The sequence below is a fragment of the Haemorhous mexicanus genome, chromosome 2, assembly GCF_027477595.1.
Source record: "Haemorhous mexicanus isolate bHaeMex1 chromosome 2, bHaeMex1.pri, whole genome shotgun sequence".
Taxonomy (NCBI): Eukaryota; Metazoa; Chordata; class Aves; order Passeriformes; family Fringillidae; genus Haemorhous; species Haemorhous mexicanus.
In genome coordinates, this window is record NC_082342.1 from 71,786,717 (window position 1) to 71,799,971 (window position 13,255).

At 38.5% G+C, this 13,255-nt stretch overlaps 1 protein-coding gene across 3 annotated transcripts in view; it reads left to right on the top strand.

The window, feature by feature from the left end:
• Window positions 1–13,255, top strand: part of LMO7 (LIM domain 7) — a 132,117-nt gene that overhangs the window by 82,672 nt on the left and 36,190 nt on the right. Inside the window, exons 5-13 of one of the 3 annotated variants that reach the window (XM_059839159.1) lie at window positions 4,311–4,341; window positions 4,729–4,842; window positions 5,287–5,485; window positions 6,607–6,859; window positions 7,300–7,599; window positions 7,961–8,248; window positions 8,521–8,721; window positions 9,189–9,905; window positions 11,436–11,465. In XM_059839159.1, coding sequence (XP_059695142.1) covers window positions 4,311–4,341; window positions 4,729–4,842; window positions 5,287–5,485; window positions 6,607–6,859; window positions 7,300–7,599; window positions 7,961–8,248; window positions 8,521–8,721; window positions 9,189–9,905; window positions 11,436–11,465 — 2,133 coding nt within the window. The remainder of the gene's footprint in view (window positions 1–4,310; window positions 4,342–4,728; window positions 4,843–5,286; window positions 5,486–6,606; window positions 6,860–7,299; window positions 7,600–7,960; window positions 8,249–8,520; window positions 8,722–9,188; window positions 9,906–11,435; window positions 11,466–13,255) is intronic. The other 2 variants (XM_059839156.1, XM_059839158.1) reach the window with 2 other exon arrangements.

The following is a 13,255-nucleotide window of genomic DNA, read 5'->3' on the forward strand; positions in this document are numbered from 1 at the left end:
TAAGCTGGAATTTGATATTCAGGTTAGGATAGGGAGATTGGTGGTGGTTTTTTTTTTTTTTTGAGCTTCAGAATGAATGCTTAAATGCTGAGACTGTTGCAAGAGCAGACAAAGTATTTATAATAAATTTTTCCGGTAAGATCTTAACTGCTCTACTTAGCAGCTTTCTTTGCTTAGTTCAGACATCTTTAACAAAGTTGTATTGTTAATGAAAGAAGATATAAAAAACCTGTGGGAAGACAGAGAGGTTAATGTTTAAAAATACACAAAGTGATTTAGTAAATAGTGTTCCATTGTCATGTGGGGAGGAACTGAATTCTTTCAGCAGATTAGTTTTAAGATGCAGCCTTGGCTGTGCCCTCCTCGGCAAAGCTGCAGCCCACATAAAACTTTCAGTACAAAGGTATTCACCTATTCAAATCGGAAATTAGGTTACACCAATATTCATAAAGAATATGATTAGCATCCACTGGGCTCTACGACAACTTTGGATGAAAACAGGTAAAAGCTGACTTCTTTCACAGTAGCCAAATATAGTATTGGCATTTATTTGCATTGACAAAGATACTTTAGCAAGTGAGCTACGCCATCAGTTCCTACGTTAGCTGTTGTATGCGAAATGTCTCTGCAATGAGTTCACTTCAGTTCACTTGTGTGCACTTCAGTGCTATAGGCTTATGTTCAAAATAAGGCTACAAGTGTCCCAGAGTGTTTAAAAAGCTTAGAAGCTACATTGCTGAAGTTCTTGTACTCCATCTCCTAAATGTGAGAAACTGGGTGTTGAGGCCCTATGTATTTAGAGCCAGGATTGCAAAGGGGAGTTGGAGGTGAGAGCAGGAGCTTGCTGTTAGGTAACAGTTTATCAGAAGGGTTGTAGGGTCATGCCTACTCTTACAGCAGCAAAGAATTTGCTATGCTAGAGACTGGTGACTATCTTGTCCCCTCCTATGAGCCATAATTGTTCAGAGTTATACACAAGACCCTAGATGAATTATTTGCATAGATTGCACAGTAGTTATGTTCTTTTTATAACACCTCATGAAGAATTTCCGTGTACTAGAATGATTCAATTTTATGTTTTCATTTATTACAATTGAGTTAAAAGCCTTGTTTTTTCTGTTTTGATACTCACGGGGAAAATTAATCCTAAAAGCTCTTCAGTTTGTATCACACTTCTAACCTATAAGTATTTACACAATAGTTATTTTAAATGGAGTGTCCTGGAAGGGAAATAGGCAATTGCATGGGCAGCTAAACACAAATGAGCTTGGACAGGTTGTACATATAAAAGGCATTAAAGGCTCTTATTTCACACAGAGAATGTTAGCAAGCAGATCCAAACTACACCTTTTGCAAGTTGCATGCATCAGAAAAGATGTAGCTGTGAAATTTGTAGGTCAGAAATTGATTTTAAGACCTTCCAGTAAGGTAACAACATTGCTTCTTTAATCAGTATTTTTTTGACCAAAAAAAAATTATATACCTATCATTTAACACAGATTCTAGGACAGTACATTCATCATTCAGAATCATCCTTTTCCTTGGTTAAGCACCATCAAATAGTTAATACGTGTATATAAAAATGAAGAACAGTGTTCTAGATCAGCAGGGTTTCCCTTGGATTTTTTCTTCTCCTCTTCTTCTCAGACTGTGTCTACTGTGACTAGTTGTTGAAAAGGTTTAGAAACCAATAGATGCATTTCAGAGAAGGAGAGTAGTAGTGCAAGTGAAGAAACTTCAGGAATGAAGAGTAAACAACTTATCTGTTTGCTTCTGTTGTTAGCAGAGTAAACAGGAATGAAGCAGGGTCTGTCATTGGAGTTTGTGAAATATCTCCCTGCCTGCATTTTTGGTCTCAGACTGTCTTGTTTACCTGAATGACCTAAATTTTGTGTTTGTTTTAGTCCAAATACACAGACTTAGTGTATTTATGGTTATTCCAGTGAGGAAATTTTATTGAAATATAAAGACATCTAAGTATTGCTTCTGTTGCAAAACGGTTGATTGAAATTATCACAGAGAACTCAAGGAAAGAAGAAGCGGACATAATTGTGTTCAGTCTTGTAGCTTTGGTCTACATGAAGGCTGGCAGACTTTTGGATACATGCTCCTGCCAGCTAAGGGCAGAGTCTTCTGCTTCTTAGTGGGCTACTGAAGTTTGGGAGTAAACTTTAGGGCATCCTTAGCAAGGGTCTCTGCTTTTGTAATTGCAGATAAAAGGCACTGAGGGTAAAGAATGCTAACCTTTAAAATGCTCTCCCCTGGGTATGAGAAGTGTAATGTTGATGTAAGAATAGTTTTCCTTTCTCTGCTTGGGAAATCAACCTGTCTCTAGTAGCACTTTAGGTCACAGCTATGGTATGCCCTGCAATATGGACACTGGCAAAAAAATTAGCCAACTGGAAAAAAGGGGGAAATTTTTTTTCTTCGAAAATAGTCTTGAGTGAATAACAAATAGCAATGGGCTTTGGAAGGGATAAAAAAACCAAGCGAAAAAGTGTAAATATTTCACATTAAAGGAGGAGGGTCCTTCCTTATCTGTGTGAAAGAGGTCACTGGCTACAAAGCCAGAAGCATCTCTGGCATGAGATACTAAGGAAGCTTCAGGCAAGGACTGTGGAGGTCAGACCCATCTCAGGACTTTGTGTTCCTGATAGCCTGATTTCTTTATGATGTGAGGATGGGCAAGGCAATTAGAGCCACTGAGTGGGAGCAGGTGCTCTCAAAATAGGAAGAAAGAGGAGAAGGGAAGGGATGGTCTGTGTCCCTGATGGTTGTCACGTCTCATTGAGTGTTCCAGTTCCGTGAAGAGTGACCAAGCCCTGTCCTCATTACACTAACTCCTAACTGTTTCCTGAATGGTTTACTCTCCTTGTTTTCCTGTAATCTTTGACTATTGTGTTTCTAGACAGACAGAAATGGAATAAGTATCTTGACACATTATTGGTTTGGCATGTTAGGGAGTTCTGTATAGGTTTTTCTGCTACTGTGAAGTCTCTGCTTTTCTGTTTGAACTCATTTGCTGTGCTGTGTGTGAAGTTGTAAGTGAACCAGCTCAAACCAACATCTGGGGCAGGTGAAGAGTTGTTTGGGTGTATATAAGCCGTTTGCTCTTCCATAACTGCTGTCACTGCATGCAGCAATGTTGTGCAACCACTGTCTGCAGTCCAGCCCTCAGTATTTACACCTGGGGACTAGGAGGCTTTTGGAGCCTCCCGTTTGAGAAGTTTCTTCTTCTTGCTCTTAAAATGAGTGGGAGGAGAAGAGGAGTGTCTGTTGGTACACTTCCAAGCTGTGCTACAGACTGGGAATATATATATAAACGTTCCCTAATCTTAGTGATTACATCGTGTTTAATATTTTTTGAAAAACATGTATTTGTATAAAAAACTCAAACCCCTCCTTTCAGCCCTACATCATCTCTCTCCAGATGTCCCAGTTTCAGTTTCTCATTTTTTGGTCTGAAAAGTTTACTCTTGGCTAAAGTGTTTTCTGTTGTCTAAAGCAAATACTTTAGAAAACAATACAATCAGAGGGAAAGTTACAATTGAATCTCCTTTGGTGTGGAATCAACAATGTGAGGTTATTCAGGCTGGAAAAGAGAAGGCTCAAGGGAGGCTTTGTAGCAGCCTTCCAGCAGCTAAAGTGAGCCTACAGGAAACCTTGAGAGGGACTTTTTACAGGGACATGTAGTGATAGGACCAAGGGGGAATGACTGAACTGAGAGGGTCAGTTTATATTGGCTAATGGGAAGAAATTCTCTGTCTGAGGGTGAGGAGGCACTGGCATGGGTTGTCCAGAGCAAGTGATGGATGCCTGATCCCTGTAAGGGTTCCAAAGCCAGGCTAATGGGGATTTCAGCAGCGTGGTCTAGTGGAAGGTTTCCCTGCCCATGTCAGAGGGGTTGGAAGTAGGTGATCTTTAAGGGCCCTTCCAACCCAAACCATTCTATGATTCTATGATCTCCCTGGCTAATAGGGGCTATATTTCCCAAAGTCAACAGCTTGTTTTCTATTTTGTTGGTAACTAAATGAAAGCTAATTAAAAATGCCTAGAACCTTTCTGTGTACCTCTCAAAAGATTGGCTAGCTTCTCATTTTACATGTAACAATTGAAATAGTGCCGAGTTATGACTGTATTTAAAGTGAACTGCTTCTTATTTCTTTTGGAGCAATCATAGTTGTGTATTTTTTATTGACTGATAATTGGTCTTGAAACTTTTTACGTCTTGAATAATAATTGAATTTTAACCCAGCAATTTTAAAACATTTTGTTTTCTTTTCTTTTTCTCATTCTCTGCCCTGCTTCAGACCAGAGGAGACCAACAGAAGAGTGAAAAATGTAAGAGAGTTACACATTAATTGTGATTAATTATTTTTAAATGCTTCTGTTTATGGTACTTTCATATTTACCTTTTTCTTCAATTGTTGATTTATCTGATACAAATTAATGCCATTTTACAATGATCTCTATGTGCAGCTTACTTTCCCAAATCATTGTAATAGTCAAAAACAGTACTTATATCTGCTTGCTAGAGATATATGAGATGCATCATGACACTCTTTAATTGGTTTTGGTGGCAATCATAGCTAATACTGTATGCAAGATTTTGCAGTGCATTGTGGAAGCATCTCTAACAGCATGCTGAGATTCTTTTACACTGGCACATGGCATGAGAGGAAAGTAAGTAAGTTTGTATTCAGGGTTTTTTTTTCTGTTTGTTTTTAGGTTTTGATTACATTATACTGGCTTGGGAGGAAAGCTCAAAGTGACCCTGATTATAATGGTCCATACCTCAGTCTTAAAGCATTTGAGAAGTTATTAGGGCAAGCATTGAGTAAGGTAAGGAATCCAAAAAAGGAAACTAAACAAATAGGCTGAAGTTTATAGTTTGTTATACAGTAGCAATTCTAAACAGTCTCTTGAAGGTTTCATTTTCTTCTTAGTTTGGAGAACACTGTAATTTGTTTTTCTTGCTATCAAGTTCCACAGGAAAGGAATGATTTTTAGCTTAGGTCTTCTGCTACCCTTCTAAATTTCAGAATACATCTGTTCTAATTGATGTGGTAGATTGGGAGGAGCCCTATCTCAATCCTCTTTGGCTGACATGAAAGAAATCTAGACATTTTATCAAGTCTCCTGTTCAAGCTGTTATATGTTGTTGTGTATGTGTTTTATGGTTTTGCAGTAGTCGTTGTTGAAGTTTGTTTGTGAATTCAAAATGCTCATGAGTAGCATTTGCATCCTAAATTATTGGAAAAGACCTTTTAAAAGTGACTCTTGTAGGCACTTGAAGAGTCCAGCCAGCCAAGCAGAAGTGGCAGAGATAGTGGGTACGGCGATATTTGGTACGTTGACCGGGGAGAGCCTTTCCCATCTTCAGTTACTCATAAAAGAGACGATTCCTTTGATAGCTTGGACTCACTTGGTTCAAGATCCTGCACGAGCTTCTCATCAGATATAACCTTGAAAGGTGGCAGTGAAGGTATGTTTTCCTCTCTAAAATCTTTTGTTGACAAGTATGAGTGTGGGGAAAGACAGTGTATGGACCTGGTACTTGGATATCCAGTACTTAGAGTACTTAAAGTTGGTTCTAGTTTTGTAACTGCTGCAGTTGCATTTTGCTTAAGCAGATATTCACCTCTAACAGTTGGTAGGAAAAAAGCATTGCTCACACAGATCTTCCTAGGAAGGGTTGCTGGCACTCTTGTTCTCACTGATGCATTAGGGTATGTGTGTATGTCCAGGGTATTTTCCCAGAGTTTTGTAAGGGAAATTGCTAGACATTAGATCTGGATGGGATTGCCTAAAATTCACACATTGCCTTATTCTTAGGGTGACTGTGTCAAACTGCTATGTCTTTACTTCATTTGTGAATGTTCAATAAGGTTTTTCCCACCTAGGTTAACTACTGAGTAGTATTTGTTACTTTTAGTAGTTTTTAATGAAAATAAAGGTAACGAGAAAATAGTGACACTGGATCCCTAAAGCAGCACTCTAGCCTGTGTATCTTTGCTGGTTTTAAAGTTCAATGCTAACTTGTAGTCTAAAGTCACACAAATTGTGAGGTGTTGGATTTTGTTTCATGTGAGTAACAAAATCCTTCAGCAGAGGCTTCATGGAGCATTGGTGATCTGTGCAAGGCAACATTTAGCTACATTACATACATGATGTACCCGGGACTTCTACTGGATTTTAATCTGGTGAAATGAGCACAATGCTATATTATTTGCTGGTTTTTTGTATTTGTTAGTAAATTTATCTTGCAGATACTATTTAATTAAAAAATTTCTGTGCTGTTTTTTGTCTTCAGTCTGGAGGCCAGCACTGTGTTCCCTGCAGGGAGCAGTGATAATGAAAGAATGGAACAAATGCAGGAGGATCATGCAAACCAAACTGAGTTTAATGGATCTTATCACAGCTTTGCCATAGACTTCTAAAAATACTTCTCCTACTGTCCTGTCAGTAGCTCAGCAAATTTGCAGATGAAACAGAAAATACAGACATAAATTGATTTTAGAAGACTTTGATCCAAGTTTTAGCTACAAGCACATGTCTAGAGAATGATGTTTGTATCTTCCCTTTTTATTTCCACATTCTTCTAAGGTTGCGACAGTGACACAGACTCGGAACTGCCTTCCAAAATGCATGACTCCCATAAAGATGACAGGGCTTACCGCAGGATTTCTGTGATTGAACCAAAACCTACCACTGACTTCAACCGTTTCTTACCCAACAAAAACAAGCAGACAGCATATGTGCCAGCACCTTTAAGGAAGAAGAGGACAGAGAAGAATGAGGACAACAGGAGGAGCTGGGCAAGTCCTGTTTTCACTGAGTCAGATGGAGCATTTTCAAGGTACTGGTGTGTGGTCTTACTAAAGTGGGCTTTGATGTAGAATTTTTAAAATAAGTTACTTCTTTATTAGTTAAAGAAAAACTGCTCTTGCTGCAACAAAAAGTCAAGTATTTGATTTTCCATGTTTTATCAAGGGGGACGTTTTGGTGTGGTTGTATAGTTTGGCTTTTGGTTTTGGTTTTTTACATTGTTTCTTGATGTTTGAGTAATGTTTTGAAGCTGGCCTGACTCCAGATGTATTTAAATGGTCTTAAATGCAAGTTCGTGAGCGATAGACCTACCATTTTGACTGCTTGTTAAAGCTTCCAAAATATAGTGATGAATTTCAGCTGTCCGGCTTCTTGATGCATACAGATGAGATTAGTGGGCAGTTCTTGAGTTTCACCATTACCTTCGTGACTTCACTGTCTTCATTCTATTCCTGTCTCGGTCAACCTCAGTGGACGTGAAACGAATCCTGTAGATTCCTGCCAAAATAGCAGAGCAGAGTGTGGGCTCACAAATCCAGCTTCCCTCCAGATCATCTATGAGTATGACAGTGGCTCTGATTCAGAAGATGAAAGAAGGCTGCCCGACGTTGTTTTGGATGACTTAGCAAATCGTAGATTTCTAGTCAAAAAGAGCCCTGTAAGCTCTGCTGCACCTGGACATCATTTCATGTTGCGCAATGACTCTCCTAAATCTTGCTCGCGAGAAAGTTATCCAGCTGGTCCACTAGCTGCAATGCTTGAACCACTGAGGTCAGAGATACTAATCCAAGATCCAGTAACTATTGCATTACCTGAATCACAGCCCTTAAATAACTCCATAAAGTTAGTCTTCTAATTGGCATTTTAACACAGCTGATAATTTGATATGCTTTTTCTGTCAAATTTTGTATTTTTGTCAGAGAAGATAGGATGCTGATATAACCATTTAACTTCTTTTTAAATTTTTTTTTTACCTAATCTATCTTATTGTTTCTGGTGCTGCAGTGATGAAATTGAGAACTAATATGCTTCATTCACAAAGCTGAGCTCCTGAGCCAAAAAGCATGTCTTTTTGCATTGCTTATGTCAAGTTGCTCCTAAAATATCTTAACTGATTGGATATTTTGAACAGTAACCAGAGGAGGCAGAGGCAGTTGGATACTAAAGAGGAAAACAAACCAAGAGTTAACAATCCTTCACAATTATCTGGGTATTGTGATGAGGACGAGGAAGAAGTAGGCATCCCAAACATTGAAAAAGATGATCTCTATTTTCGCAAGCTAAGTTCTTCAGCGCCAAATACAGTTGTTGCTTTTGACAAATTTCTTCCTAAGTTTTGGACTCCAGAGGAGGAATTGCTATGGAAAAAAATCAAGAAATCCTCTTTCAAACCCTGGTATAAAGAGATTCAAGGGTTCAGGTGCGTTTTCATGCATGCCTGTTTTTCTCCTGTGTGCAAAGCCTAAATAAAGTGTAGTCTATGACTCTGAATTTTTAAATTTTCATTGCCAGTGTAGCAGCAGGATATGTTTTATTTTTTCCTTTTTTAATTTTTTTAAAAATAATTGAAATATTATTTTTGTTATACTGTTGCACCTGTTGCGCTGTTGCCACTGTGCATTTTACTCAGTGACTACACTTCATGGGTTTTTTTTTCTTTCTCCTCTGCTCATTCTTTCTGCTGCTACACAGTAGAAAGAAATCAGATTCTGAGGATGAGGAATTCGCTTACAAACAAAGCTGCACTATTGTTACTAATCAACCAAGACCAAGTTTTGACTGGAACAGTAGCTGCAGAAGGGATCAGAATTATAAGCCAACTGCTGAATTTGTGGGAAGCTCATTGTCACAGATTGCAGAAGGAAAAATCTTGGAGTCTTCTGATGAGCCCAGGTTGATACTGCTGCATGAGCTGTTCTCTTGATGCATCAAAAAGAGATGGCTGGATATGCAACAGCTAAATGAAATTAAACCGCGTCCCGTGATGCTGTGCTTTTTTGGTTATTACTGTTTTGCTGGTTTGTTGGGTTTGGGGTTTTTTTCTCTTTTAATGTAGCCATAAGTTGCTGGCCTTCTGAAACATGTAAATGTGAAAGTGTAACATGCTGCATAGAGTTACTGGCTTTGTGTGTGAGCATGTAAGTGTGATGTCTCTGAGCAGGTTAGGATGCCGGGATACCTTTGCGTTGGTTGGCGTGTGCTGAGCTACAGTCAGTGGTGGTGAATGCCAAGTGGTGTCGTCATTCTGCTTGGGATACTGCAAGTCTAAACCAAATGTATATTGCAATACGTTGTGATCTGCTTGTCTCTTGCTAGTTAATGATATTTTTACTTCCCTCCTTTTGTTTTATATGCTTCAGTCAGTTTTCGTTACTTCAGGCCCTGCAAAAATACACTGACTACGTGTCTTCTGAAATGGAGACCAGAATTGATCCCACTTCTGGCCCTAGGCTCATAAAATGTAGAAAGAATGTTTCCTTTATACCAGGAGGCAAGCAAGGAGATGAGGAGAATGGATATCTGTATCCAGATTTGGAAAACGATGATTTGTTTGTTCGGAAAACTGGGGCTTTCCATGTGAATCAAGTTGTCCTTCAAGACCCCCGGTATTTAAAGAAATTCTCTGAGCAGGAGCCTCCTCTAGAGGGTGAGATAATTCTGCAACCCAGAGAGGGCCAAACTGTGATTCCAGATTTGGAAAAGGATGACATGATTTTTCGTAAAGTCCTCTCTCAAAAAAAAGAGGTGCCTTTATCAGGTGCTCCCGACAAGTATCACCCAGCACTGTTTCCTGATCCATGGAGTCTTCCAGAAGAGATCCGGTCCAAATTTCTATGTTTACTTGAAAAAAATGCGATACCAGAGGAAAGGAAGAGCAATGGCAGAGTGCTGTCACCATCTTTACACCATAAGAAGGACGATATGCTGACCCGTAAGATTGAATCTTGGAAAGTGGGAAGCAACGTCCAGCCAGTAAATTTTATCCCAGGTCCATGCAGTGAAGAAGACTGGAAGAAGTGGGAAGCAATCAGGGAGGCCAGCAAAGTTAGACACAAGAAACGGCAGATGGTGGAGAGGTCAGGTTGTGTCCTGCACAGATTGAGTGCCCTTGAACCCTTCCCATTCAGAAAAGCATCATCCTGTGCTGAACCATTCGTAGAGTGCCAGTCTATTTGTCCGTGTCGTCCTCAAACAAGCTTTTTATTTGCTTTGAATAGAAGCTCATGACTGCAATACCATATTTTCAATAAGAGATTATAAAGTTTTCTAGTTTTAGGCTGCCATTTTGGAGAAAATACGTTATCATTTCCTCAGGCTCAATGTTCTGCATAAGTTTCTTTCCATGGCTGAACAGGAATAGTGATTATTCAAAAGACTATAGAGGCTAGAAATATTTTCTTCTATTCTACAAGATAATACATAAAGACATTTCTGAAACACATGAATGTTTTAAAAACAAATTCTGGAAGTGGGCATTCTGATATTCTTGCTTGCACCTACGTTTAAAAATGCTTGTAAACTGTCCTGCTACAATTCTGAGATAATTAGATGAGGTGAAAAAAAAAAAAGTATTTTGCCTGCCCAAAGTCATGGTGCATGCAAGTTGTGTGTCTATGTAATATTAAGTCCACCATGGCATATTTTATTCTGCCAATACTATCTTCCTGCCTTCATACAGTCTGGATTCATTCTTTCACCTAATTCTTTCCTGCTATCCTCAAAATTTCTCTTGTCTAACTGAATACTGTTTCCTAAGTAGTTCCTATCTCTCCCTTGAATTTTGTATTTACTGGGGGAGAGTGGGGTTTCAAATGTTTACTTAGCTCTGAAAATACGGCATTGCAAGTTGCAGATCTCCCAGCTGTGCATCATTATTTTGTGACTAAGACACTTCTGTGTTCCCGTTGATATTTTGATGTTGCTGCATTTAATTTTTAAGCTTAATGGTCTTAACAAATTTCAAGCTTCACTGAGAAATATTTCTGAAGTGCTTGGAAATATTGCATGTTTTAAAAATTCATTCAGTAGAATTAAATAGGTATATTATAAACTACTCCTATTCAAGAATACTAAAAATCCTCTTGAATTGCCCTGGATTAGGTGTGTCCAGGGATTAATATGCTAAACTTCTATTAGGGTCTTTTATTGTGGTACACATCAAGTATTACTTTCAGTTAGTATCAGAAATGGTTGAAGTAACAAGAGAACAACCTCTGTAAGCCACACTTTTGTTGGGACTCAAGCTGGCATTAATTTTATTTTCTTGAAATGAGTCTCTTTTGAGCATCATGCTGTTCAGCAGCACTGGAATGAATAGGTGGTACAGAAATAACACAAGGCTCTATTTGTGCAGTATTGCTAAATGAAAAGTGTTGGAAACTTGCAGGCGGCCTTGTTCTGACAGTTCTGCCCAACTTTGCCCATCATGCAAGTCCTGGTGTGTTTTTTGACTGGTGTCCAATTCCTGGTGTGCTTTTCCATACTGGCTGGTTCCCAAGCTTTCAGTTTCCCCATCACTTAGCAAGAATGCTGGTCTACTAATGGTAATAATGTTATTATCAATATCAAGACACTGAATCTCTTTTTTTTGGTTTCTGATTTCTCAGACTGTTTCAAAAGCTTTCTGATGAGCAAGGGTAAGTTTTATAAAAGCTTGAAAGATTGTAATGCTATTTTTTTGGCCTCTTTTCATCTTTATGCATGCACAGTAGCTAAAAACTCATGCTGAAAACTTGTGCATGATGCTTTGTTGTTCTGTTCTTTGCAATTTATGTAATGAATGTGAGATAAAAGCTATGTATATGGCAAAAGTCCTCTCTGCTGTCTCATGTATTCAACTTATGGTTATCAGGCACTTTGAAAATCAGCTCTAATGTTTTATTCCTGCTGAAGTGAATAATTTGTTGTTCTGTATTTAAATTAGGCTTTAAAACATTCAAAAAGTGTAAAGAGATATTAACAAATATTTTATTTTGAAGGCTGTACAGCTAGAATCTGAAAATAATTAACAGCAGTGGTATTTATCATGGGATTGGTGAATGGTCTGGGGTTATTTTCTATCTTCCAGGTTATTGAATGCTCAGTGGTAAACTTATAGATTTGTGTAATGGGAACTTAGATGTTGTTTATGATGAACTGCTACTCAAAGAGAAATAATTTTTCCACTTGTTGTGTGATGGCATGTTAAGTATTTTGGAATGCATGGTGTTCTACTGATTTTTTAAAATTTTAATTTATTAATTTAGCTAGTTAGTTAGGTATTTGCTTCCATATTTTTACACTGAGGCAAATCTGGTAAATTACTGAACACTTCCAGAAGTGCAAAATGTTTCAAAAGTTAGGTGTTAGGAGAGGGAGACTCAGAAGACTCAAGTCAGTAGTTAGGTTTTTCAGTTTAGACTGAAATTAAAACTAAGATCCAGTTCCATGGTATGAATATAGCTTTACTTAGGTTATATTTTCTTTAGGTCATGATTTTCCTGTTTTGTTGCAGGCAGATAGAGTGAATGTAGTTATGTAAGTTTTCTTGAACTCATCTGGAACAAATTTGATGCAGCCTTATGTAGTATTTGATTACCCTGAAACAGTTCTACGTGTGATATAACTTAAGCATAAAAAAATGAGGAAAACAACTGTGCAAGAGTTTCTGCAATAGTGACCAGGTGATTTTTGCTGAATTTGGCACTCTTCTCATTCAGAAAATAGATAAGCAAACAGATATGATGAGTTAATGCCCAAGCCTTTATTTCTAGAGGCCAGAGGCCAGTCTTGTGTTACCAATGAAAGTGAGTTCAGCCACTTGGGAGGAAGTGAGAGTCTGGTTTGTTAGTTCAGAGATCTCTTGGAATGCAACAGATTAGAGCAAGGCTCTGTGCTGAATCTATTTTGGCTTTAATCTTATTTTCCATCATATCAGAGAAGTGCCATATTTGCAAGTCCTGCTGGAACTTAATTGCATCCCTCTATATAACTCATACTTTGGATAAATGAAAAAAAGGTATTTTTGAATACTAAGAAACAAAAAAACCCTCCAAGGCCTAGAAACCTAGCTTTCCCTTTGCATTACACCATTGAACCTTATGGTGAAACACCTGCATTTTGCTTACTGTCTCAGAGGCTTGTGGTCAAATCTCATCAGGAGCCTTGTCCTATATTGAAGCTAAATGTCCTGCTATGTTCATCACTGCAGTGTGAAAGAATAAAGGAAAAAAAAAGCATGTGGTGGGCGAGAGCATGAAAGGTGAGCTTTGAGGAATTTAGGTTAAAGGGAACTAGCAAATAGGAGTTCCTGGGGGAAACTGTAGCCATGTTGAAGAAGTTAGCTGGAAGATGGCTGTGTTAGCCATCCCAACTTTCATGCAAAGCATCTCAGAGGCTTGGGGAGGATCAGCATAGGCTAGTGGGGCCTGTGACATCCATGAACTGA